Genomic DNA, 27,495 nt, shown 5'->3' with positions numbered 1-27,495 from the left:
AATGTCTTGAAACTCAGGATGGTAAAGAAATCCTTTTATGTTTTCTGGAAATTGCCTTGGTAATATGTCATTCTGGCATCCTTTTAGGGGGAAACAGATATATAAAAATTTCTGGGAAGTTTGATCTGCTATCTGTTCTTGTATATAATCTATTTGCACAAAGTGCCAAATTTTAAGATATTTCTTAATTTAGATGCTCACCTTGTGTTCCAGGGATGCTAAGGTTATCCCAAGTGTCTAGTGGTATCTTATTTGCTCTAAGCTTGTCTGAGCCATGCTTATTCTGAGAAAGGCTCTGAAAGCCACAAAAGAAGGGCAGAAAGTACTAAATTCTGATAGCTTTTAGTTTCTAAAAATAGTCCTACTTTTCCAGCAGTCCTCTTTATACCTGCAACAGTTTAGGCCTTAAAAATTTCCTCATGCAGTTTTGGATCTTGGACCTATAATGTGTTGATTTTGCCTGGCCCCAGAGGCTCATGGAAAAAGCAGGGTCCAATTCTTGTCCAAGTATTACATTCCTCTCCACTTTTAAAGCAGTTTTTCATCACTCCCTTTAGTCCTGATGTTAATGTAGATTTATTCTACCATATACAGGCATATATATTTGGGTCACTGGTCAAATAGCAGCTGAAGTAGTTGATGCTTTCTTGATTCTCACAGTTGTTATTTAACATGACACAATTAATCAATATCAAGTCCTGTACTGAAGAATTGGCAGTGAAGGATATTACAATTAGAATATATGTAAATCCTAGTAGCTGCTCAAATTATACTCAACACATTTCTTTCCTTTTGGGCCACACACAAGCAACTCTCGAGGGGGTTGATACTTATAAAATTGAGATCATGCAATCCGACAAAAGAAGTTAATATGTAACAACTTTTTATGCTAAAATACATGCAAAATGTTTATGTTCATGCTCTAGAATTATTATAATTCCACTTTTATATCACTGTCTGCTTAGAATTTCTACCTTAACAGCAAGACTTATATATATTTTATTATTAATATGTTCATGTACAATATCTATTCCTACTATATTACTGTATTTTGTGTATACTTGACATTTTAACTTTTAATTTAACTATTTTCCTTAGATGGTTGATATAGTTCCAATTTCAATTCAAAGACCAAAAATTAAATTTTGTATATTGTTGATAGCTTTATTATAGTTTTCATTACTTATAAAATATATACACATTTCTAGTTCTATTTATTTACCTTTTGTGCCAAAGCAAAATAGAAAATTATGTACGTGGACTGTAGCATCACTGTAATGCAAAGTACACAAGAAGAGAAAGTATTTTCTTAAGAGTGGGGAGGAATGAAATTCCTGGGTGTTATGGTATTTCTCTGACTTTATATCTGTAATTACCCTCAAAGATAATTAATGCAAATTGAAATTACATATGGGCCTCTTGAGGTGACAAGTCCCTTAAACTGAGAAAAGTTTCTTATGAATAATTTCTGTGCTTCTTCATTTTATTCAATCCATTTCCAAGGCACACAGTGGCTACAAACTTAATGTTTATAAATATTAGCACTAATTTTATACTGTGCACAGTACATATACTTTTAGATTTATACTAATAACCCATCTTACCAATCAATCCCCCTGTGGTAGTTATTTCTATTAAAGAACTGTACCTCCTCAAAGGTTTTTGGGCTGGGGGAGTTACTAAAGATGGAAGGATGCATAACCAGGAACAAATACAAAGCAGTGGTTCCTGAAAAGACAATAGAGGTTTAGAAATTAAAGAAATGAAAACAGTTTCCTACTATTAGCATTTCAAAGTCATTAATAAACTAAGTATTGTAATGATCCAAACAGATACCTATTAGTACTCCTTGAATTAAACTGAAGAGATCACCAGCATTTTAAAAGAAGCAAATTCTAAAAAACTGGAGATAAGTATAATGTGACAAGAAGAGGCCCGCTGGGGGGACTGTTTGACCGCATCTCTATCACTGATTTGGTTTGTGACTTTGGCTTTTAGCTCCTCTTTGTCTTGGCTTTATCAGTAGAAAATCACCTGCCTTGCTTATTTTATAAGCTTTCTCTGAGTATGACATGTCATATTGTGCCTGAAGGTATTTTGATATTAATAAAGCATTATATAAAGGAAAGATATCATTGTTTCATATAAGATATTACATCACCAAAACCAATACTTGGATTCTCCTCTAATTTGAGACAGAGTTTAAACTTTCAACGAGTTTTTTTAAATTTGAATGTACTTCTAAAAAAATGATGTCAGAAATCATTTTTTTTAAAATGGTGTCCTTTCTCAGTGACATAACTTATAAAATCTGCAGTTTTGGATAGAGAATGGCATATCACAGGTGCCCATATAGATTTGTGACTATTGGGAATCAAGGGTGTGATGTCCTTTTCAAAATGAGCAGTGTTATAAACTGTAAAATTAGTATGTTAGAGCCTAAATTATGGGCTAAAGGGTATAGCTTAGATTGCACAAGAAAAAGTAAGGCCATTTGAGTTCAGTTTGCCTAAAATTTAATCAGGTGCATGTAACTGTAACTGTGTTTATAAAATCATAATATTTCTGGTCCATGTCTTCAGTATTCCTAAGATTCTAGTTTCTACTTCTCTGCTCTAATGCAATTTACATTATTATACAATCTGATGGAGAGGGACCTGTTAATTATATTCCAGGTCAATAGCTAGCAATGGTCTTCAGACACAGCCTTATAATATTTTTCTCAGTTGGAGAAATCACTGTTCTAATTTTGCTTAGTAATTATGTCATGTTGCCGTCCATTTTAAATTTTGAAAATTCTTATCTCTCTGACAAGCTTTATTTAATGTTGTATTTAAATCTAACATAGCAACCCAACAGAAAAGTTGTTAAAATAACTCTTTCAATAGCAAAATTGTCTAAAACAATGAATTGAAAGAGGCCTTGTTCCTAGATTACTATCTTTGCCAAACAATGAACATTTTATCTGTATACATGGGTAACTAGAGGGAATGAAACATAGTAATTTATGTTATACAAAATAAAAATGTTCTTCACAAGCTTGACCTAAAACAGTGGTTCTCACACTTTAGCATGCCTTAGATTAACCTGGAAGGCTTGTTAAACGGAGAACTGAGCCCTATCCCAGACTTTCTGATTCAGTAAACTTTGAGAATCATGACTTAAAAGAAATGTGGAACAAAATCTAAGACTTATTGGAGGAAAAATGTTCCATACTTGAAATCCAGAGTAGAATAAAGGTTTCTTGAGCATGGTCTTTAGAGTCAGGTAAATTCTAGGATCAGGATTTTATTTCTAACACCGATTGTGTGAATGTGAACAAAAATATCTAACCTGAGGCTTAGTTTTCTTATTTGTGTAGTGGGGGGAAAAATACTTAGCTATCGGGTTTTCAGGAGGGTCAAGTAAGATAACTTATATGAAATACTTAAGTAACTTCATATCTCAATATTAGTAAGGTATTTATTTAATTTTTATATTTATTTATTTACTTGAGAGAGAGAGAGAGTGCATGTGGTGCACTACTAGAAGAGAAGAGAAGAAACTACTAGAAGTAATTTCTCAAATCTACTAACATTTCCAAAAGGGAGAGGGAAAGAGAGAATCTTAAGCCTAGCCCTGAGCCCGACATGGGGCTCTACCTCACAGCCCTGCGATCATGACCTGAGCCAAAATCAAGAGTCAGACACTTAATGGATTGAGCCACCCAAGCGCCCCAAGTATTTTTTAAAATAACAACTTTTATGAGATAAAATTCAGTAATGTGTTAAAAACATTGAAAAGAATAAACTCTTTGTGAGGATAGGAAGTATGACCATTATAATGTGAAAAAAAAAACAGATTAATTCCTTTCTTAGATCAACTGGAAACATTCTTTTCTGAGTTTTATTTTTAAGAATTGTATTAAATCATGTTGTTTGCTTTTAATAGCATGACCAGCATCAATAAGACAAACTGAAAAAGTAGATATCTAATTGTTTACATAGTCAGTAAAAGGCATAATATAATTTTATCAGTGGTCAAAAAATTGTTAGTTTGTGGTTTCTGAATTCTGTCTTTACCTTGTTCTTGGGTCTGAATAAACTGTCCTGTGTGTGTGTGTGTTTTTTAGAATGTGTATAATGTGTGTATGTGTATAAAACAACCATCTAATCATAGACACACCCATTCAAATAACCATCCATAAAGCTTGCTTTATTTTTTGTCAGTTTCAACACTAAAAATATTTGAATATACAGAAGACTATACATCTATGGAAAACTATTCAGAGAAATGCCTTTGATAAAAACTAAAGTTAAAATGAAGCTATTTAATTTTTATGAAACTGATCAGAAGATGTTTCTCCATTTAAAAAATCAATTTCATAAAATATTGCTATACATAGTAACATGGATGAATCTCAAAAGCATTATCTTAAGTGAAAGAAGTCAAACACAAAAGATTGCACATTTTATGCTTCCATTTATAAGACAGTCTAAAAAAAGCAAAACTACAGTAGCAGACAGTAGTTTCCTGTGACTGAGGATTGGGAGGGGCATTGGCTGCAAAGGGATGTGGATGGAGAAACATTTTAGGGAGACAGAAATTTTTTTTTTTGTTTTTGAGACAGAAGTGTCAATGTTGTGGTTATACAACTATGCACAATTGTCAAAATTGATCAAAATTTGTGCTAAAATTGGCAGATTTTATTGCATGTAAATTATACCACTACAAAACGGGAAAAATTTAGTTTCTATAAAAAGGAGATAAAAAATTTTTCTTCCAAAGGTAAATGTCATATACAATTGTAATGAAACATTTGGAAACCCAGCTGAGTTTAAGATGGCAAGTAATGGTTCTGCCATCTAACCCTGATTTTAAAAATGTCTGCACATGTAGCAGGAAACAAGAGGATGCACTTCCTGCAGGGCTTTCTGAAGTGAATTTGATATGCCAAGCTTCAGAGAGATGTGATCAGTAATGACAGTGGGAGTTCCTGAAGAGACTTCAGTTTCAATGTTTTTCTAGTTGTCTCTTGACTTTAAATAGATACAGACAAATGAAATAAATAAGGATGAGAAAAGGTTTTACCATATTTGTTATTGTTTTCAAATTGATATTGGCAAATGGGACCAAGAGAAAATGAATAGGCTAAACTCTCTGTGTACATTACATAAAATCTTCCCCAGTTATTTTTGGACAAATGAGGAGAAGGAAGGTATTCCCCTCAGAAAGGCATATTGCTGAAATGGCTGTTTTCTGTGAAGCCAGAATCCAAGAGCCCCAAATAATTTATCATGCAGGATACAGCATGTATGTCTGGCATTTTAAAGTTTCCACTGGGCTTCATTTTAATACCAATTCTTAAAGAAACAAGAAGTTTATGGGGAAAAAATTGCATGCCAATTTAAGAAGAGGTGCAAGATTTCTCCTGGGTGTGAATAAATACCTTTGTTAGCACAAAGTTTTGTTTATGTCTGGAATTCTGCTTGTCAAACATCCTTTCGATTTTTAGAAAATAGTCATCTCTGCAAAAAATAGTTTAGAAATAAACTATATCAGGAAGATGGCAGGAAGAGTTTGTTTTTCTGGAAGGGATTGATTATAAAGAGTTATAGATACTTATATGTGTCTATCTTGACTTTTGATGAAATCCTGTCAGTCACTTTCTCAAGATGTGATTCGTTTTGATTTTAGAAATGTTAACAACAACACCTTTCAATTCAGGTCTTTGGAAAAAAATTAGCATTTGCTACCAGATTGGCTGTTAGATATTCAAACCATATGACACTTATTTTCATCTTTTTCACTTAAAAAATTCCTTGACAAGCATTTAAGTACATTATCAAGCTAAACAGATTATATCAGAGAACAAAATGTGTTATTTATTCATCATTATTTATAGGAATTTTGAAAACTCATTGTGACTAGAACTTACTATCTAGTCATCGGGAGTTTTACACTGTTTGGTTAATCATAACAAAAAGCTCTCACCAGTTTTCTGGGGTCCTATTACCAAGAATTTTGGTAAGCGATCACAGGTTTTTTCTTTCGACCAAATGTCTCTGTGGCGTTTGTCATCACAAGGATTCTAAATGGGAGAAGAATATAGAGATGTGTTTTTTGTGAGTGTCCATTGTGTGCTAGAGTTTTTCAACTTTTTAAAAAAGATTTATTTATTTATGTTAGAGAGAGGGAAAGAGAGAGTGGATGGGGGAGGGGCAGAGGGAGAGGGAGAGAGAGAATTTCAAGCAGACTCTCTGCTGAGTGCGGAGCCCAACCTGGGACTTGATCTCATGACCCTGAGATCATGACCTGAGCCGGAATCAAGAGTCAGATGCTCAACCGACTGAACTACCCAGGCACCCTGAGTTTTTCAACTTCTGTCCTTGAAAAGATATTCCAGGAAAAAAAAGCCATGTGGCTTCCTTTAAACGAAGGCCTTGAAGTGGCATCAGTGAAGCTTTTAAGTAATTCCTTTCCATCCTGAAGTTGAGTGTCTGCTGAGGGGTTGGGGGAGAGGAGGCATTTCCACTATGGCTAACAGCCTCACAGCACTGAGGATTTAATATTTTTTTCTGCTTTTGGCAGTTCTATTTCTTAATTGTGTGTGCGTATGTTTGAAAACAGTGAGCTGCAAAATAGTGCTGGGCAGAGGCTGTGTTTCTTGCGAACGTAAAAGAAGGTACACTCACCATTCAATAAGTAACTGAAATATAAGGTGTAAGATTTTTATTCTCAATAACTTTGAGCTATTTTGCTGCGCTTCAAAGAGGTACACATCTGGCCATAATAATACTATTTAAAGAGATAGCAGATCCCTTCAGTAGCCTTCAGAGGTCGGTAAATGTATATGTAAAACTATAACTTTACAGATTATGATGCTAAAAAGCACTAAATTTCAGCAAAAGAGTAAAATGAAGGTGAATTACTACCTTAGGGATCTGCTTTTTATGTATAGTAGATGAACTAAAACCACTATGCAAGATGGATCTAGAATATCCTTAATTTCAACTGCGAAGTGCACATTATGTAAAGAATTGAAGTACCCTTTAATACTATTTCAGATATAGCAATCGGGACAGTACTCTATTTCTATTCAATTAATGCTATAGGTGTGTGTGGTTAAATAAACTATTTACAGTAAGCAACAGATTAGTTAAAACTAAAGTGAGGATGTTCTTTTTGGTTGTTGTTCTGGAAAAAAGTTTTCAAACCTGTCACCTGAAATAATAATGACTTCAGTTTAAAAATAAGGTGTTGAGGCACCTAGGTAGCTCAGTCGGTTAACCACCTGCCTTCAGCTCAGGTCATGATCTCAGTGTCCCGGGAGGGAGTCCCATGTCAGGTTCCCTGCTCAGTGGGAGTCTGCTTCTCCCTCTCTCTCTGCCCCTCCCCTCACTCATGCTCTCTCTCTCTCTGTCAAATAAATAAAAACTTAAAAAAAATAAATAAATAAGGTGTTAAATCAGCAGGAAAATTGCATGTCTTTCAGTGGCTTACATTTGGTGATATTTTGTAGTGGTTAAGAAAAAAAGTAATATGTAGTGATAATTCCACAAGCACCTTTTTCACATTCTAAAATGTGTAGTTATGTCTCTTCTTGAAGTTATCTGTTTGTGGTCAGGTGGTAATTAGCTTACATTCAAAGCCGAATGAGTTGTATATAGTTCAGAGCTTACTGCAACTTCAGTCTGTGAAATTTACTCAGTTCCACTTCTGATGATTGTTATTATTGTACCATCAGCTCTGTTGGTAACTCTCTAGTAGCTCAGTAACTCTCATTTAGAATAGTGATTAAGAGCACAGCCTCTGGAGCCAGAAGGCCTGGAACTTGCCTAGCACACAACTTGTTTACCACTCTTCTACTCTTTTTAGTTGACTGCAATCTGTGAATTGATCCCTCACTCCTGACTGAAAACATTATATCCATTGAACCCCTCGTTGAGCTTTCAGAATTTCATAATTCCTAATGGGCATAGGAACAGAGAATTTAGTTCACTATGATGCAATAATATAAGACTGAAGTTTGGGGCAGCTGGGTGGCTCAGTCTTGTTAAGCATCTGCCTTCGGCTCAGGTCATGGTCCCAGGGTCCTGGGATCGAGCCCCGCATCGGGCTCCCTGCTCCACGGGAAGCCTGCTTCTCCCTCTCCCACTCCCCCTGCTTGTGTTCCCGCTCTCGCTATGTGTCTCTCTTTCAAATAAAGAAATAAAATCTTAAAAAAAATAAAAAACTCCAATTCAGGAAGTAGTTTCTCAAATCTACTAACATTTCCAAAATGTATAATTTTTTTCCCTCCAAATGCCTTCACTTTTCAGATTTGGATTATCTCATAGAACTTCAAGATATGTTTATGGGATTAATTAGTTATAGCAATTATTGAAGCAATATTACCTGCCATAGAGGGTCTTTTTGATCAGGAAAGAGCTCAAAATACTTGTGAGCCAGCTGTGCTGGAGGCAGAGTCTGAAGTCGCAAGTTGGTCCAGCTCTGCACGAAGTTGGCCAGATTAACAAATGTGTATAGTCCCAGGCGGTCATTCCCATAGTTGGACAAATGCGTCATGAAAATGCTGATCTGAAAAAGGCAAATGGACTTCAGTGTAAACACAAGTTATTTTAACCCTAGGGGGCAGTGCAATCATAGCAATGCTAGTTTTTCTTCAGTAGTCTTTGCCCAGGGTTTCAGTTCATGCCATGTTTCTGAATTGTGGACATATCCCAAATACTCTGATTATATTAATGCATATTAGAGGATCTGTTATTAATAAGGCTTGGTGAACACTTTTTTTCTGAGATTTTAATATATTTCATAACAAAAAAACCCCCACAAGTCCAACTGCTATATATCCATGTTGGTGCAATTAGTTTGATGCTGAATAAGATCCTAGATGCTCACACATAATGGCTTCATGACATCAGTGACCTATTCATAATTTGTGGCATCAGAATCTCAGGAGATTGGAATTTTATAATTTCAATCTACTTAATTTGGCTTATAATATAATATTTCAAGTTAAAGAATATAAATGATTAGTGTATCACCATTATCAGCATGAACTGAATATCCTCTGATTTGTATTTATTAGAGGCCGTTTGTACCATCAGCTCTGTTAGTAACTCTCTAGTAGCTCAGTAACTCTCATTTAGAATAGTGATTAAGAACACAGCCTCTGGAGCCAGATGGCCTGGAACTTGCCTAGCACACAACCTGTTTACCACTCTTTTACTCTTTTTGGTCGACTGCAATCTGTGAATTGGGACTAAATTTTTGCTAAAATAAGTATTAACTATTTTCCATCAATAACACTCTCAAACCCATTTCCATAGTCATTGGGTCTATTATTTCTAATATCAGATACCTCCTTTAAGACAAATTTTCAGTGTTTAGCTAGATAAAATCAACTCTTCGTATGAAAGCAACTGACCTAGATTGAATTCATGCATTGAAAACAAAATCACAGCATTTTCTCCATAATAAAGTAAATTTAAATTCTGCAGGTTTGATTAAATTGGTATGGAATGTAGAATGGGCTTTTTAGAAGCTATTGCTTCAAGTGAATGCAAATAGTTTTTGTTGGTGAAGTGTTGACAAATGGAAATAATTCTGCATGAGATTTTCAATGGCAAAGAAACCACTGTCACATTTATGCTGCTATAAAAAAGATCATAAAAATAATTCATGTGATAATAGTACTTTCCTAAAATATATAATGTCGTGTGAATGAATAGTAATAATAGTTATTATAATCATCATCATAATGAATATAATAGGTTCATTCATTAGAGACTGAAAGAAATATTCAAGGAAATTTATTGAGGTAAAGTAGCAGAGAAGAGAGAATGGTTATATTAAGATTTGATACAATGAATCAGAAAAAAATCTAATTACAACTATGAATAAGAAGAAACAGTGATATCTTTTATTCTATAGAATAAGTCCTGTTGGCTTTTATATGAAAAGCTTCAACTGTGATCAAGAATATTTAATTGTATTTCTATTCACTCTGCCTGAACATATCTTAAATCCTAGAACTTTCACAAAAAAAATACTTTGAGGGTGACTTTAAACAGCTACCAGCAGACTGATGTAGTCATGGAATTGATAAACAAGACTTTTACCATATTGGGTATTTCTGAAAAATGAGACTTCTAAAATTTAACCTCTGGTTATTTTTGTAGTAGCTTCGATTCTATGACTTTTGTTTCCCTTTCTTTTCTCCTCCAAAATTTATCAAAAAATCACCTATTGAGAGACTCAATACAATCATGTTACATTTGAAAGTTCTTTTCTAATGTCTGTTAGAGGCAGTCTTTCATCATTTGTTTTATATGCCACATTTTTCAGTGCAACTCAACAACAACAGCAAAATACTTCAAGTTGCTTATTACATGAAAAAATTTTAATACAATGTAACATATATGTTAATCCACTTAGGCACTAGTTTATATTTCTTGCTTTATTTGTGAAAGATTTATTAATACCTCTATGTGTCTGTATTTCACTTGAATAGCATCTGCATTGGGCATAAAATGGGAAATGTGGAGATACTGTGTGACTTTGTGATACTAATACATTTGAACTCCCTTTGAGTTTACTTTTCAACCCAGAAAACATTTTACTCTGTGACATTTAAAGCAGAGTGTCACTGTTTTACCCGTATGAGTATAGAAAGTAAAAAAATGCTACTCTGTCTGCTAAAGACAGAGGCAATCCAGAATGAGTTGTGAGCTAGTTAATGACATTGCTTTTGCTGAAAGTTAACCTGATCGGCAAGAATTAAGGTAATACTTAGAAGGTGTTGAATTTAATCCTGTAAGATAAAAGCTACTTAGCCACCAGCCATGGAACCTTCCCCGGGTTTTCAACTCTTTTTTTGTATATCTACTTTAACATAATTCAAAGTGCACCATAAACAAAAGGACTGTTTCAAAGTGATGGCTTTGTAGTGTGTGTTACCTCAAGACATTTTCAGACTCTGGACTCAAGCCTGAGATTTGTTTTGTTTTTCTAAGAAATTCAAAGCCATGAAGGGGATATAATTGTTCAGGACATAAAATAATTTCTTTTTAAATTTGTGTGTGTGTGTGTGTGTGTGTGTATCACAATATTCTCTCTACACAATGAATATTCTATATCTCTAGCTGAACATGTAAACTCTCCAAGTTTTATTAATTTTTAGTTAGGAAGGTATGCACAACAAACAACCGGACTAGTGAGAACAGACATATAATGACAAAGTTTCGGTAAAATAATTAGTTTGCTTTTCAGACAGTATTTCTTTCTTACTCCTGTTATGACCTATGACAACTGTAATGTCACTTTATTTCTTGGCAACAGTTTCTGCCTGAATAGAAAGAAACAAGGAAGCTTGAAAGAGTTACCAGTTCAAGGAAAATAGATAGTAGTCTTTCCCTAGAGAGGATGCCTTTATAATTTTAAGAGTGCTTCAGAACTAAGGATTTGTTTGTTTGTTTGCCTTTTTAAAAAGGATAAATGTGTCAAAATAAATTATCTTTATCATACATGTAGAATCTAATAAGAAAGAAAATGTCAAAGAAGTTACAATTGCATTTCCACAAATTTTTGCTACATGCATACTCTAAGTAATTAGTTGTTACCAAAAGGACTAATTAGCTGCTTAAAACTCAAATCATTGGAAACTCTGCCAAAGATATAAATTTTATCTAACGGTTGAAAACAATTCTTTCTAGCCTAATAGATACAGACATGTATAACAACATACTCACTATGATTATTTTTCTGTAAAAAGTAAAAGCTAAATGCCAAATATCATATACACTGGTATTTATGGGAGAGGAAACAGATTATCATTTGTAAAAGTGTGGCTAAGAGAAAGATGTGGGCACTCACTTTATCTCACTTTCTAGCCTCAACCATGTGAATCTAGTAAGTTCCAGGTATTGGAGATGCATGAATCGCTACCAACAAGAATAAGGAACAAAATACGGGTCCTGGTGCAAAAGCAGTTGACAGTGCAGTAATCCGTTTCTTTTGAGGTCAAGGGGAGGGGAGAGTAAATAGGGGTGTAAAAAAGTGTGTTACTTCTACTAATTATTTTAAACTATGCCATTTATGACCAAATCCACAAACATTTTTCTTAGCCTACTGCCAGATGCTCTGCCTGGTTCTGGATGCGAAAATATAAATATATGATGCTCATTCTTGTAAGTATTTTTTGTGGAAAAATGCAGAATTCAAAAGGCACATAAGAATTTACAGTGAAAAATGTCAGCCTCCCACTCCTGTCCTTCAGCCAAGCCGTTTTGTTTGGGTATCCTTCCAGGTGAGCAAATATTCAAAAGCCTGAACATATATAACAGATCCCCTAGGAAGCTTATAAGAGTTCAGATCACCAGACCTTACACTCAGTGATTCTGATTTGCTAGGTCTGGAAGGTGCCCTGGTACCTGCATTTTAGAAAATCATTCCAGGTGTCTTGATGCAGGTACCACTGAAATACAGTTTGAGGAAAACTGGCCAGAACCATTGTTTATTCTCATAGAAAAGATTCCATTTGCCAAAAGCCATTGGCTTTTCTGTAGTGGTCCTTTTGAATACCTTTTAAAAACAAACATGTCCTGTTAAGTCCGTAAGTGTATTTTGATGTCCTAGACTTAGAGCTATCCCTAGCTCAAACAACTTGGTAAGTGCCCTTGACCATGCCTTTTGAGGGCTTCTGTACTGCTGACATACGTGTGTAGATGCACAGAAAATTGCTAAAAAAGAAAGAGCTCTGGTCCATATAGACATGTGCAATTGGTTCCTAATTCCCCTTCAATCCTGTTTATTATTATTATTATTATTACTATTATTTTTTAACCAAAGCAAAATTCTTCTCCATTTCCACATGTACCTCTCAGATGCATGTTACCTTATAACTTCTCCATTTAAAAGACTGCCTTGCCTACTCATTTTTACTTTATTTCATGGCATTTAAAAATATGTGGCAGAGGACAAGCATACTGTAATTCTTTGGGGGAAAATAAGGAAAACAGTTTATTTTTATGGGGTAGTGATCAAACTTTGGAAATCTCATTTTTATTATCATGAAAAATATATGAGTCCCACCACTGTCAAGACTGTACTCCATTACATAAGCACATCTCCTTCTGGAAAATAGGTAAAAAAAAATCTTGATTAAAAGGCTATTCTAATGATGCTCTGGGCCTGAGCCTCCTATTCTGTAATTTCCCAGTTTGAACCCACAAATAGTTCCTCATTGCCTTCTGAATTAAATAAAATTCAGGATGTCATCCTTAGTGACGACATGGTCCTAGGTGACCTTTTTAATCTTCCCTTGCATCCTCTTTTTGTTCCTCGTGCACCAGTCTTCTTACTGCTCCCGGGGCTCCCTGGTCTTGCTGACCTCCACAGGCACTTTCTTCTCTCTGTACTCTTCTCCCTAATTCAATTCTCTATATCCAGCCTGTTATAACTATCTCTTCAGATCTCTCCAAGCAAATTCAATCTTTTAACAATATGAGCTCCAGGGGCGTCTGGGTGGCTCAGTCGTTAAGCATCTGCCTTCAGCTTAGGTCATGATCCCAGGGTCCTGGGATCGAGCCTCGCATCGGGCTCCTTGCTCCGTGGGAAGCCTGCTTCTCCCTCTCCCACTCCCCCTGCCTGTGTTCCCTCTCTCGTGCTGTCTCTGTCAAATAAATAAATAAAATCTTTAAAAAACAAAAAACAAAAAACAATATGAGCTCCAGAGCACTACTGTTAGGTCTTTCCAACATTTTCTTACTCTGGTTTGTATTATGCTTTAAAAAAAAATTATTGTTTTATTTGTATCTAGATTGTTAACTTCCTTGGGGCTGCCACAGCACCTTTTCAACATTATTCTCTGCACTGCTTGTGATATATAGTATGTGCCTTGAGTTGGCACCAATCATCTCATTTGGAAAGTGGGGAAAATCTAGGGTTAGTTATTTTTTCAGTGCCATTCATTCTGATAATTCCTTAGCACCATTCAAATTGTGGGCCTCCATAATGATTGATTCTCATCTCTTCTAACTTTATCCGCATTTGCCTGTATTCCTCTCCCCGAACTCTGCCCAACCTTCACTTACTCTACCACCCTCTTGCTTCTGTTTCCTGTGAAACTTCCTTTGTAAATAAACTATATCTTTTAGGCCTTCGACTGTGGCCTGCATGGGTGGTTAAGACAAACCACAGAGACTCTTAATGCTAGGAAACAAACTGAGGGTTGCTGGAGGGGAGGTGGGTGGGGGATAGGGTAACTGGGTGACAGGCATTAAGGAGGGCACTTGAAGGAATGAACACTGGGTGTTGTATGTAAGTGATGAATCACTAAATCCTTCCTCTGAAACTAATAATACACTATATGTTAACTAAATTGAATTTAAATAAAAAATGTGTAAAACAATAAATAAAAATGCCAAATTTTTATTTTAAAAAAAGTAGGTCCTGCCACCTACTGGTTCTTTGATTTCAGCAAGTCATTTAAATTTACTCATCTAAAAGAAAAAAAGGTATAAAATCATAACTGTTATTGTGTTGAGTGCAATAAAACAAAACATTTAAAGAACCGCTTGACACACAGTAATTACTTAGTAAATTATAGCTATTTATTGTTGTTATTGTTGATATATTATTAGTATTTTGGAGGAATACCATTTCTCATTTATAGCTTCCTTCCAGCAGTTCATCAACCTTATCTATACCTCTAGGATCTTAATTCTTTCATTTTTTTCTGCATCTGTTAATGTCCATCTGATCACTTCCTCTAGCAGGCAAGATTCTGTGGTCAACAATTTGAACTCCTCTCCTACTATCACCTTCAGATATCCCAAATCATCTTTCTGCTTTCAGTTTTCTACAAATCTGAGACTTCATTATCAGTTTTTCATTCAATTCTTTCAGTTTCTACATCCCACGTATGGATTGTTCAGCACACTAGAGAAAAAAACACATAATGGGAACTTTTCAGGTCACATAAGCACATGGTCCCCAATCTCAGTGACACCTCCAATCTATTGGCTATTCTTATTCATGATCTTCAGTTCACTCCAGCAGCTATTTCAATCTTTTCTCCTGCTCTTGAGGCCTTCTGTTTCATCTCCGTTCTCCTTAATCTCCCTAGTTAACCATCCCATGATCAGCAGGGAGTAATGGTCATCAGGCAAGAACTCTTTCAACTTCCTACTGTTCTTTATAGACATTTGTCTCCCCCCCCCAGTTTTATTGAGAAATAACTGACATACATTACTGTGTAAGTTTGAGGAGGACAGCATGATGGCTTGATTACATATGTTGTGAAATATAGGTTCAGCCAACATCCATTTTTTTCTTATAGATACAATAAAAAGAAAAGAAAGAGGAAAAGAATGAATGGAAAAATTTTTTCTTGTGATGAGAAACTGAGGATTTACTCTCTTAACAAATTTTTTTTAATACATCATCCAGCAGTGTTAGCTCTAGTCATCACGATGTACATTACCTGCTTAACTCTTATTTGTTTTATAACTGGAAGTCTGTACTTCTTGACCACCTTTCTCTAGTTCCTGCTCTCACCGCACCCACCCCCCGCCGCCGCCAACTCCCTGCTTCTAGTTACTCTAGTAACTACAAGTCTAATCTTTTTTTTTCCTCTGAGTTTGTTTTTGTTTTTAGATTCCACATATAAGTGAGATCATACAGCATTTATCTTTGTCTGACTTAATTCACTTAACCTAATGCTTTCAACATCCATCCATGTTGTCACAAGTAGTAGGATTTCCCCCTTTTCTATGGCTGAATAATATTCCAGTGTGTTTGTGTGTATCACAACTTCTTTATCCATTCATCCATCAGTGTACACTTAGGTTGTTTCCTTGCTTTGGCTATTGTAAATAATTCTGCCCTGAACATGGGGGTACAGATACCTTTTCGAGTCAGTGTTTCATATATTCCCAGAAGTGGAGTTGCTAGACCATATGGTAGTTCTGTTTTTAATTTTTTGAGGATTCTTCATACTGTTTTCCATAGTGGTTGTACCAATTTGCAATCCCACCAACAGTGCACTGGGTTCCCTTTTCTCAACATCTATGCCCACATTTCCTATTGCTTATTCTTTTGATGATGGCCATTCTAACAGGCATGAGGTGATATCTCTTTGTGGGTTTGATTCGCATTTACCTTATGACTACCGATGCTGGCATCTTTTCATGTACCCATTAGCTTTTCACATAGCTTCTTTGGAAAAATGTCAATTCAGACCCTCTGCCCATTTTAAATTATTTTTGTTTGTTGTTTGTTTTTATTTTCTATTGAGTTGTATGAGTTCTTTATATATTTTGAATATTAACTTCTTATTAGACATATAATTTGCAATTTTTTTTTCCCATTCTGTAGGTTGTCTTTTCCCTTTTTGGTGTTTTCTTTTGCTGTGCAGAAGCTTTTTAGTTTGATGTAGTCCAACTAGTTTATTTTTGATTTTGTTGCTTGTGCTTTAGGTGTCATATCCAAAAAATCATTACCACGACCCATGTCAAGGAACTTTGTTCTTATGTTTTCTTCCATGAGTTTCATGGTTTTAGGTCTTAGATTTAAGTCTTAAACCATTTCGGGTTAATGTTTATGAATGGTATAAGAAATAGATCCACTTTCATTCTTTTACATGTGAATATTCAGTTGTCCCAACATCATTTTTTGAAGAGATTGTCTTTTCTCCATTGAGTATTCTTGGCTCCCTTGTCAAATATTAGTTGACTGGAAATGCTTGAGTTTATTTTGGGCTCTCTATTCTATTGCTCTCTTTGTCTGTCTTTATGCCAGTACCCTACTGTTTTGATTACCATAGCTTTTTTAGTATAACTTGAAATCAGGAAGTGTGATACCTCCTGCTTTGTTCTTCTTTCTCAGGATTTCTTTGGCTATTTAGGGGCTTTGTTCCCAATAAGTTTTAGAGGTATTTTCTACTTCTGTAGAAAATGCCATTGAAATCTTGATAGGGATTGCATTGAATCTGTAGATGGCTTTCAATAGTATTGACACTTTAACAATATTAATTCTTGCAATCCATGAACATATGATATCTTTCTATTTATTTGTGTCTTCTTTGATTTCTTTCACGAATGTCTTGGAGTTTTCAGCATAGAGAAATTTCATCTCATTAGGTAAGTTTATTTTTAAGTATTTTATTCTTTCTTTGTCTCTGACTTTTGACAATTTAACTGTAATGTGTTTTGATGTGTCCCTATACAGGTTTAACCTATTTGGGATCTTTTGGACCTCACAGATTTGGATATCCATTCCTCCTCCAGGTTTGGGAAATTTTCAGCCATTATTGCTTTAAATATATTTTCTGTTCTTTCCTCTTTCTCTTCTTTTTCTGGAATTCTCATAATAAATACTGTTTCTTTTCATTTTGCCCTATAATTCCCATAGGTTTTCTTCATTCTTTTTCATTCTTTTTTCTTTTGCTTCTCTGGGTAATTTCCAATGTCCTATACTCCAGGTTGCTAATTCTTTCTTCTGTAAGGTTGAGTCTACTTTTGAAACTCCATTAAGTTCTTCAGTCCAGTTATTGTATCTTTCAACTCTAAGATTTCTCTCTCTCTCTCTCTTTTGATGGTTGCTATTTTCTTGTCAAGCTTCTCATTTTATCATGTACTGTTTTCCTAATTTCCTTTAGTTGTCTGTCTGTGTTTTCTTATAGTTCACTAAGTTCCTTCAAAGGATTATTCTGAATTCTTTTTTCTGACAGTTCATTGGGTCAGTTATTGGAGCTTTATTAGTTTTTTTGGGGGGGTCATATTTACCTGATTTTTCATGATCCTTGATTCCTTGTATTGTATCTGTACATTTTCATCATGGGACTCCTCTTCCAGACTTAACTAGTTTGCCCTGGCAGAGACAGTTCTTCACTAGCCAGCTCAGTTTGGGTTCCTGGGTATGTTTGCTGGTAATGCCTTTGGGCAAGTGGGGCCTGCTATAGTGTATTTATGGGTGATGCAACTGTTGAAGTTCTGAGGACAGGGATGGGGGGTTGTGCCACTAGTTGAGATCAGTTGGATTGTCCTGCTGGCTTATTTCTATACCCAAGAAAGGCTGTAGGATGGACTCTGCAGTTGCCCGAATCCTCTGGTCATGTTTACTAGATGGTTGGGACCGAGTACTACATTCAGTAGGGGATAGGGCTGTGAATTAGCTTTTCTGCCCTGGCAGGGCAGCAGGCCAGGGCCCAGGGGGCCCCAGTCAGGCCTGAGTGTGCATGGAATTCCCTGGTCTGCAGAAACGACCAGTTTTGCTCTATAGACCAGGCAAACCACAGGCTGTGCTCTCTGTTCCATTCCACTGTATGTAGGGCTGTTAAATGGGCTGTGCGACTTCCTGTGTGCTCTGGTTAGGTTCTCTGGTCAGACAGGCTGAAAGCTTTATTCAGTAATGAGTGGAGCTATGAATTCCATTCCCAGAATGGGAGCAATGGAATAAGCAGCTCTAAAACTGGTAAAGGTCTTTGTTGTCATAAGTTCCCTGGCTGAATAGGGCCACTGGCTTTGCTCTGTAAACCATTGGGCTCTCTCTGCTCTTCCCTTGGCTTGAGTGCCCCTGGGCCTCAGGGATTTCAGGTATTTTTGCCAGTCCTTCTGGTCAGATGGGGCTGGAAGATACTCTCCTCAGTGTGTTGGGCTATGTCTCAGCCCCTTGCCTGGGTTAAAGCCACTTGCCTGGGCCACTCCAGCTATTCTCAATTTGCTCAACAGGTGTCTATTTGGGAGGGGCCAGGAGACACCCTCAACTGTGGCTATGAATTAATCCCCCTGCCTGTGCATAGCATGGGACATCTCCATGTCTGGTACTGGCTTTGCTCTGAGGGTGCCTGACTGCTCTCTTACCTCTTGGCTCAATTGCCACTGGCCACATAGCTTCCAGGGGTTGTCACCAGCCTTCTGGTCAGATGGGGCTGTAAGGCACTCTTCACAGCAGGTGAGGTTGTGACTCAGAACTTTGCCTGGGTATGGGCAAAGCAGGCTCTAGGGCTGGTAAAACTCCTCATTTGAAGATCTGAATCAGGCAGATCTTTATCCTGCCAAATTCCCTGGTCAGAGTGTACCCCCAGCTTGGTTCTGCATATAAGCAAAGCAGCTGGTTGGGATTACTACTTGGGTGCTGTAGGTATGATTTTGGTCTGCCAAAATCTTGTGCTGGTTGTTCCAAGTTCCTCCCCACTTCTCCAGCACAGCCAGATTCCCAGATTCCCAGTGGCTGGGCCCTGTAGATTCTCCTGCAATCCCCACGGTATGAAATCAGAGTAGGGCCTCCCACAATGTGGCCCGCAATGCTTGGGGAAGTTGGTTGTCCTCTCTGGGTTCTCTTTTCCCACCAGGGGAACTGAAGGGTCAGGGAAGACATCCCTGTGTGGTGATATGCTATCCTGGGGGATGGGCAATGTGGTCAACATGTAGTCACTTCTCTTATCCTTCTAATGCAGTCTGTCGTGGTCTCTAAGGTGCAAGGCTGTGCTTCAGCCTCACTGCCATGTTCTAGGATTCTCTCAGTGGTGTTTTGTTCTTGAATAGATGTTAGTTGTTCTTGTGAAAGTGAGTGAAGTCAGGAATAACCTATGTTGCCATCATGCTCAGGCAGAGGTGTTTTATTTTGCATTCAAGACTAATATATCTCCCAGTGCTTTCTACCCCATCTACTTTCAACTCCCAAGAGATCTCATTTTATGACTTATTCTTCTGTTTTTCTCTCTTTTTAGTTCTCTCTACTGGTCCCTCCCTAATACCTGAAAACATGCCTCAATTCCCTCTCAGCTTAGGCTCTCACTTCAGTGCTTATGTTTTCTAGCTGCTGTCCATCCCAGCCATATTCTTCAGAGGAGCATTGTCTAGGTGCTGTCTTTACTCATCAGTTTTGTCTTCCAATCTGGGTTTTGTCCCCACTACTCCACTGAAAATGCCCTGTCAAAGATGAGCGATGGCCTCAAATTACATAGTCCTGTGGATATTTGGTAGTCTTTATCAGTCCGAGGCATTTGGCAGTGCTCCATTTGACCACACTTAAGTTTTTCTCCTTTCTAGGCTTTTTTTGGGACTGTTTTCTCCTATTTCTCCTTCACCTATTTCTTTTCCCTGATTCCTCTTTCTCCATGTTCCCCTTGAATATCTGGTGTTTCTTAGGGTTTTATTCTTTGCTATCCCTATGTGGAAGCACCATAATGATTTTTCTGATCTCTACTACCATTCATATATTCGTCCTAAATTTTAAACACAAACATCTAAGTTTCTAGTTAACATTATACCTGAATATCCCATAGCCATCTCATTTTTAACATGGCTAACTTGAATTTATTATATGTTCACGGTAAAGTGTAAGTAGGTTCTAGGAGAGCAGAGACCTCATTTATTTCATCATTGCTAGATCCCTGGCACCTAACCACCTAGAAAGTAACTAGCACTTGGCAGGCGCTCTATAAATGAATGTTTGAATGAATGAATCTTTACATCAAGAGCTGGTATTCTTTTTGTATCCCCTGTTTTGTCTAAGGTCATTACTCATCATATTCATCAAGCCAAAAAGCTTAGAGGATTCCAGATACTTACAGCTCCATTTCTTATTTAGGTTATCTGGTATTGTCAATATGGTATTTTTTATAAGGCCATCTCTTCCTCTCGATCCCTGTTTGCACTTGCCTAGTTCAACTCCTCTTTGCATTTTTTTTCTGGGCTCTTTAAAAGCCTTCTAACTGATCTTCCTCCTTTCACTGTTGTTGTCTTCTAATCTATCCTCTAAAGCAGTGCTGTCCAATAGATATATAATGTGAACCACATAAATAATTTAAGATTTTTAGTAGTTGTATTACAAAAATTAAAACAACTGAAATTGTAATAATATATTTAATTTAAGCTGGTATATTCAAAATATTATCATTTCAGCATGTAATCAACATAAAAAGTTTTAAAGAGATTTTGGCATTTTTTTGGTACCAAGTCTTCAAAACCTGGTATGTTATTTTTATGCTTGTAGTACATCTAATTGTGGGCTAGCCACATTTCAGGTGTTAATAGTCACCTGTGGTTTGTGGCTACCATACTGTACAGTGCAGATCTAGAGTCTGTGCCCTTAATGCTTCCAGAGTCCATCATGATCTAGCCCCTGCCTTCTTCTCTATCTTCATATCTTTCTGCTTGCCTTCTTTTTCTTTCCATTCCAACAAATGTCTCCATGCATTTGTAGATGTTTCTTCTCCCTACCTGGAATACCCTCTTGTCTCTTTTCAATCCGTGACATTCCCGGTTTTAGGTGACCACTCCTTCTTTTGTATTTCTAATGTTTCTTATGCTGTCTTACAACAACTAAGTTGTCTTTACTCCTTTATGTTACTCTTGCTAAACTGTGAGCTCACCAAGAGCAGGGACCATGTTATAATCTTTGTATCTACACTTATATGCATGTTTCATTAAAGAAATGTTTGTTGAACTTAATTTAATTGCATAATAGACTACCAACAAGTGTTTGTTGAATCGAATTGAAGTCCACCTCAGTATGGACAGTTTTTTTGCCATTAGAAATTACATGTTTAATGTAAGAAATTAGAAAATTAAAAAAAAAAACAGGAAGAAGCCAAAATTGCTGCAAGTTCACCACCCACCCAGAGGGTATTCTATGTATGTATGTATGTATATACACACACACATATATTTGCAAAATTTGCATGTACTTATTAAAATACAGTATAACTTGGTACATAGTGTTTGTTACTTAGCAATATATCTTTAGCAGCTTACTACATCATTAAAAATGTTTCTGAAATATGTATATTTGTAATGGCTATATAGTAATCTATCTTATTAATCATTGCAATTTCCTTCTACTATTGGCCTTTTGGGTTGTTTGTGACTTTCATTATTATAAACAGCATTGGATTAGCTATCATAGTTGATATGTCTTGGTTTGTATCTTTGACTACATTCCTAGGAAAGTTTTTATGTGGGTGAAATTACTGAGTCAAACAATGTATATTTTAAAAGCTGGTATCTTACGAGTTACTTGACTTAGATTCAGCATTGTGGCCCAATTCCCTGGGCTTTATTCCTATTCACCAGGGACATGAACAGGAACAAAACAGGAAAGGGGAAGCAGTCCAGTGCAGTTCATGAATGGTGACAATTTATGGTTGAGCTCTGAGGACTACTGCCTTCTTCATGTCAAATCACTGCTCATTTTGTAAGATTCTCACTTCCTGGGAAGCATTATTCAGACATTGGATTAGTTTTGACTATTTAGCTTTGAAATGATAATGAGATACAGGTGGGGGCGGGATAGGGGTGAGGAAGAGAAACCAATTGTGAATGAGGAGTATTAAGGGAGGTAGAAAATGGTCTTTCATCAGACTGTGGAGGGAGAAAATAGTACTTTTAAACAGGGCCAGTTAGGGCGCCTGGGTGGCTCAGTTGGTTAAGCGACTGCCTTCGGCTCAGGTCATGATCCTGGAGTCCCGGGATCGAGTCCCACATCGGGCTCCCTGCTCAGCGGGGAGTCTGCTTCTCCCTCTGACCCTCTTCCCTCTCATGCTCTCTATCTCTCATTCTCTCTCTCTCAAATAAATAAATAAAGTCTTTAAAAAAAAATAAACAGCGCCAGTTAAATTACTTGTAAGGATTCAGTGAGATAATACATGTGAAGGGCTTGATACAGCGTCTGACAACATAGTGAGCATAGAAATATGTTACCTGAAAAAGATGCAGGAAATAATTTTACTGGGTAAAATATGATATTTAGATTGTCTTTAAATTCTTGTCCCCAAGTTTAAACTGTTAAAATTATTAGGTCTATTTTGAAGGATATGTGAGTATATTTTGGTGTTCATTTTGGTTCTTGCCTCATATGTAGGAAAAAGAAATCAGCATTCAGCACATGTTTAATTTTTTAATTTTTTTTTAAAGTAAAGGTGGACTTTGAAGCTGTAGGATTATTCTGCTGTAAATGGTCATTGTATACCCTCAGTGCGATGTTATATGATATTATCAGATATTATACTGAATATAATAATGTATTTTGTCTCCTTTAGCATCAGAGTCTAGTTGTCTCTATCTGTTCTATTTATAAAAAAGCAATGAATATATTTCACTTTATGGCATATTTCTTCTTCAGGTCATCATGAAAACAAATATAATATCTACATTCTTAGAAATCACTGTGTAACTCATACACATTAAACATTTAGGATTCATGGGATATAACCACTAAAGTAACTTATTACTTTTTTTGCACACTCCCTTTAATAACTATCCCGTGTAGGTGGTTTTCTCCTTATCTCTGGACGCAGGCTAGAGCAGGCCGCACGGCCTCCTTGGTTTCTTAGGTGACGGAAAGTTTTCCTGTAGCTTTAAGTTGCTAACAGATTCTTGATTTAGTAGTTTAAATCTCCTGGTCCAGAAAACAATCAAAACTCCAAACTAGTTGCAATATTAAATCTTCTCTCTCCCAGCTGTGACCCAGTGCAGGCGAGAATCTGCAAGAGAGGCTGGGAGAGACGCGGATTGATTCTTCTCCAGTGAGTGATTTTATTCTTCGTCTCTTGCTTACTGAGGTTTCTGATCCCTTAGTGTTGGGACATGGACATGAAGGAAGGAAAATGATGCAGGGAATATTACTTGACTTATCGTGTCATAAGATGGCCTGTTTAAAGCCATTTGCAATCTTTGGAGACACTCCTTCTAGGCCCCACCAATGCAATTTCCTTTACGAGGCTAGTGCATTCCCCCGTCCTTTTGAGCAGGACCCCTTTTAAATGGATTCTGGGGTAACATTCCTACTAAGAATTCCACAGCTGGACCTAGGATTTAGGGGCCTTTGACCTGATTTGGAAAAGAGGGTGCCTATTTCCCAGACGTAGCCCATCTTCTTCTGATGCAGACCCTTTTAGCCAACTCTCTCTCATGCTTTAGTTTTACCAGTCATGAGGCAGACACCAGCTTAATATGTCCCTCTTGTGCAGGGGACACATACCAGGCTCTCTGATGGTTCCAGTGACCCTCATGCCAGAGCTGAGATGAGCAGCAGGGCAATCATTCACCTCTCTGCTCTCGCATGGGTAGAAGGTAGTGGGGATTGTGCTCACTGCACAGCATAGCTCTTTCTAAATATCTTCCTCACAGACCCTCCTTAATTTTGAGAAACTTGACCATTTTATCCTGGATGTGGGTGAGACATCTGACATTTTTGCATGGTGGTCCTGCTCACAGCTCATTTTGGTGCCTGATATCTTTCATATTTTTGTGCTATTAACAACTGTTTTATGTTAAAAATTACTTTCATTAGTTTTTCACCATGTCCAGTGGGAGAAAAAAGATGTCACTTTCATTTCTAAGGCTTAAATTCATTGAGTACTGTTTTTCTACCTGACATGTAGCTTAGTCATCATTTACAAACCCAAGGGAAGCTCAATTGCAAAACAATTTGGTAAAGGGCTCTTAATATTTTGAATGTGGGATCTGATAGGTTTTAAAGGAAATCTGGAAGGGTAAATCAATTGCTCTCAATTAGGGACAGGTTTCAAAGGTACACTGTTGAGGTCAATGTAATTTAAAGCAATTTAGCTTGGACCATTTGTCTTTCTTTATCACATTTATGTCTCTCACTTAATTTTTCTGGCTATACGTTCAGAACTGCAAGTTCAGCCCTTTTATTATAAGCTAATGATTGATGACCAAGTAACATTTCTGTTAGGTCCCAGAAGAAGTAATTCTCTTGGCTTAATTCATTGTTATTACTTTAGCAGCCGAACAAATGTTTGCATGTCACAAGAGTGTCTCCAACTCTCAGACCACCAATTTTTGATTAATTTTGCATTATGTACCTTGATGTGCTGTTCTGATATTGTTTCTACATTACTCTGAAAGACCCTGTTACTGTTATTTAGAGCCCAGACAACAGCTGTTCTTGTTCTATTAGACTCAGAAAGTGACAGGATAATGAATACAGTTATAGCTTATGATAGATTTAAAATTGACTAATTAAGAGAAAACCTGATTTAAGCAGCAGTGTTGCACAAAGGTAATATTTAATTTTGCAATGAAAACATTTTTTTTTTCTGGTAGAAAACATTGTTTCTTTGTTTTAAGGCACTGCCTCCATAGCATAATGAAGATATATAGAGAAAATGAAATTAAACCTCCCTAAAGATGTTCAATTTAACTGAGAAAACCTTATAGAATTGAAAAAAAAATCCTTCAAGTAATGGACCCACATTAAAATCTGATTTGAGTTCATATGTGAATGAATTAAATTTAGGTGATCCAAAATCAGCTTCATCATCAGGGGGTTTTAATTAATTGTATTTGCTCATGAGCTGAATTTATTTTCGTTGGGTTGGCGGGGTGGGGTGGGGGGCTGGGAAACAGTCCCTAGATATTAACAAAGTCACTCAGGTATCTATACCTTCAATGAGAGGAAAAACTGTAGAGCCTGACTGGGCCTGTACAAGTCATACCTTACTGTTTTGACTGAAAAAAGATATTTTAGGAAATAAAATTTGGCACAGATAATATAATCGAAGTAGTTCTTTCAGGGCTTTGAAGGGATAAGAAGACTGACCCAAATACAAGAGCCAGCTAAGGTACTGGATAAAACTGAATTACATGCTGGGCGCCTGGGTGGCTCAGTCGATTGAGCATCTGACTCATGATTTCAGCTCAGATCATGATCTCAGGGTGGTGAGATCGAGCCCCACGTTGGGCTCTGTGCTCCGTGGGGAGCCGGCTTGAGATTCTCTCTCCCTCTGCCCCTCCCTCTGCTTGCAGGTGCTTAGGCTCTCTTTCAGAAAAGGAAAAAAAAAGTTAATTAAAGGCAAGATACCTAGAAGGGCATTGCCAAAGAGATGGGGGGAAATACAAAGGATTCCAAGCCCTTATGAGTCAGCACAGCTAGAGGCCACCTATTGCCAAAGCTCCTGGCAACTGGAAGGGCTAGTTCAGTGTTTTGGTGAGAACACTACCATGATAAAGGTTTCTCATTCTAGAGAGAAAAGGTGAAAAGGCCACAAAAGACTGCAACTAAACCAGATACCTATGTCAAAACCTTTTTTGTAGTAGGAGCCCAGCATTTGATCTATAATTTGTTATTCTCTCATTAAGCTTAAGTCCTTTAAAATAACTCATTTAAGGGCGCCTGGGTGGCTCAGTCGGTTGAGCGTCTCCTTCAGCTTGGGTGGTGATCCCAAGGATCTGGGATGGAGCCCCACGGCGGGCTCCCTGCTCAGCAGGGAGCCTGCTTCTCCCTCTGCCTCTGCCCCTTCCTCCTCACTCATCCTCTCGCTCTCTCAAATGAATAAATAAAATCTTTTAAAAAATAAAATAACTCATTTATAGATAAACCAACCTATAAGTAATACTGTTACATAATGAGGAATTACATTTTCTAAAAGCAAATTTTCTTAGGAACTAGGTAAACTAGCTTGTTAAAAAGAACTAGAGTCAGGACCCTGAGTGTCTCAGTTGTTAAGCGTCTGCCTTCGGCTCAGGTCATGGTCCCGGGGTCCTGGGATCGACCCCACATCGGGCTCCCCCTGCTCTGCAGGGAGCCTGCTTCTCCCTCTCCTGCTCCCCCTGCTTGTGTTCCCGCTCTCGCTGTGTCTCTCTCTGTCAAATAAATAAAATCTTTAAAAAAAAATAAAAAGAACTAGAGTTTATAAATGTTTCCTTACCAAAACTGGCAACCCTTTCACATAGCAGCAGCTACCCAGAACTGAACCTAACAGATACAAGGAGACTTGACGAGGTTTTGAAATCTGAAGTAGATTTAGTCTTCTACTAAAGGTCAACATTTTCATAGTGACTAAGGGGAATTCTAAAAATATTTGCTGGGATATTATTATTATATTACTATAATTACAGTAAGGCAAGCCTTGGACACTTTAGAATTTTGAAAGAACTGCGAAGGTTTTTTTTTCTAATTTTTTAAGTTTTATTCTTTTGAGAGAGAGAGAGAGACAGATAGTGATAGAGATAGTGAGAGAGAGCACAAGCAGGGGGAGCGGGAGAGGGAGAAGCAGGCTTCCCACCGAGCAGGGAGCCCGATGCGGGGCTCGATCCCAGGACCCTGGGATCATGACCTGAGCCGAAGGCAGACGCTTAACTGACTGAGTCACTCAGGTGCTCCGAACTGCAAAGGTTTTTATAAATGGTCTCATTAATACCAATGTCTAGGGAATAGTGCCTGCTGAATAAGAAAATTTGCCTTATTAGGGAGTAAAGGGGGAGATGAGGGGAGGACAGGATTCTTCTGTCCCTTCCAGCTATGACGTCAATTTTCTGTACTTTTCTATATACCTCTTCTATTTAAGTTTTTTAAACATTTTATTTATTTATTTGAGAGAGCGAGAGAGTGCGAGCCGGGAGGGGCAGAGGAGGAGGGAGAAACAATCTAAAGCAGACTCTGCACTGAGTGCAGAGCCCAATGCAGGGCTCAATCCCACGACTGCGAGATTATGACCTGAGCTGAAACCAAGAGTCAGATGCTTAACCAACTGAGCTACCC

At 37.1% G+C, this 27,495-nt stretch overlaps 1 protein-coding gene across 2 annotated transcripts in view; it reads right to left on the bottom strand.

The window, feature by feature from the left end:
• The window catches only part of LOC112826013 (bifunctional heparan sulfate N-deacetylase/N-sulfotransferase 3), a 174,819-nt gene that overhangs the window by 20,260 nt on the left and 127,064 nt on the right, over window positions 1–27,495 (bottom strand). For both annotated transcript variants that reach the window (XM_073892178.1, XM_025874091.2), the window contains exons 7-9: window positions 8,377–8,559; window positions 5,974–6,070; window positions 1,605–1,728 (exon numbers count right to left, since the gene is read on the bottom strand). In XM_073892178.1, the coding sequence (XP_073748279.1) occupies window positions 1,605–1,728; window positions 5,974–6,070; window positions 8,377–8,559 (404 nt within the window). The remainder of the gene's footprint in view (window positions 1–1,604; window positions 1,729–5,973; window positions 6,071–8,376; window positions 8,560–27,495) is intronic.

This window comes from Callorhinus ursinus, unplaced genomic scaffold, assembly GCF_003265705.2.
Source record: "Callorhinus ursinus isolate GAN/ISIS: 27379988/994484 unplaced genomic scaffold, GSC_fseal_2.0 scaffold4, whole genome shotgun sequence".
Classification (NCBI taxonomy): domain Eukaryota; kingdom Metazoa; phylum Chordata; class Mammalia; order Carnivora; family Otariidae; genus Callorhinus; species Callorhinus ursinus.
Note: the sequence above shows the minus strand (reverse complement) of the source record. Positions and strands in the feature narration are given on the sequence as shown.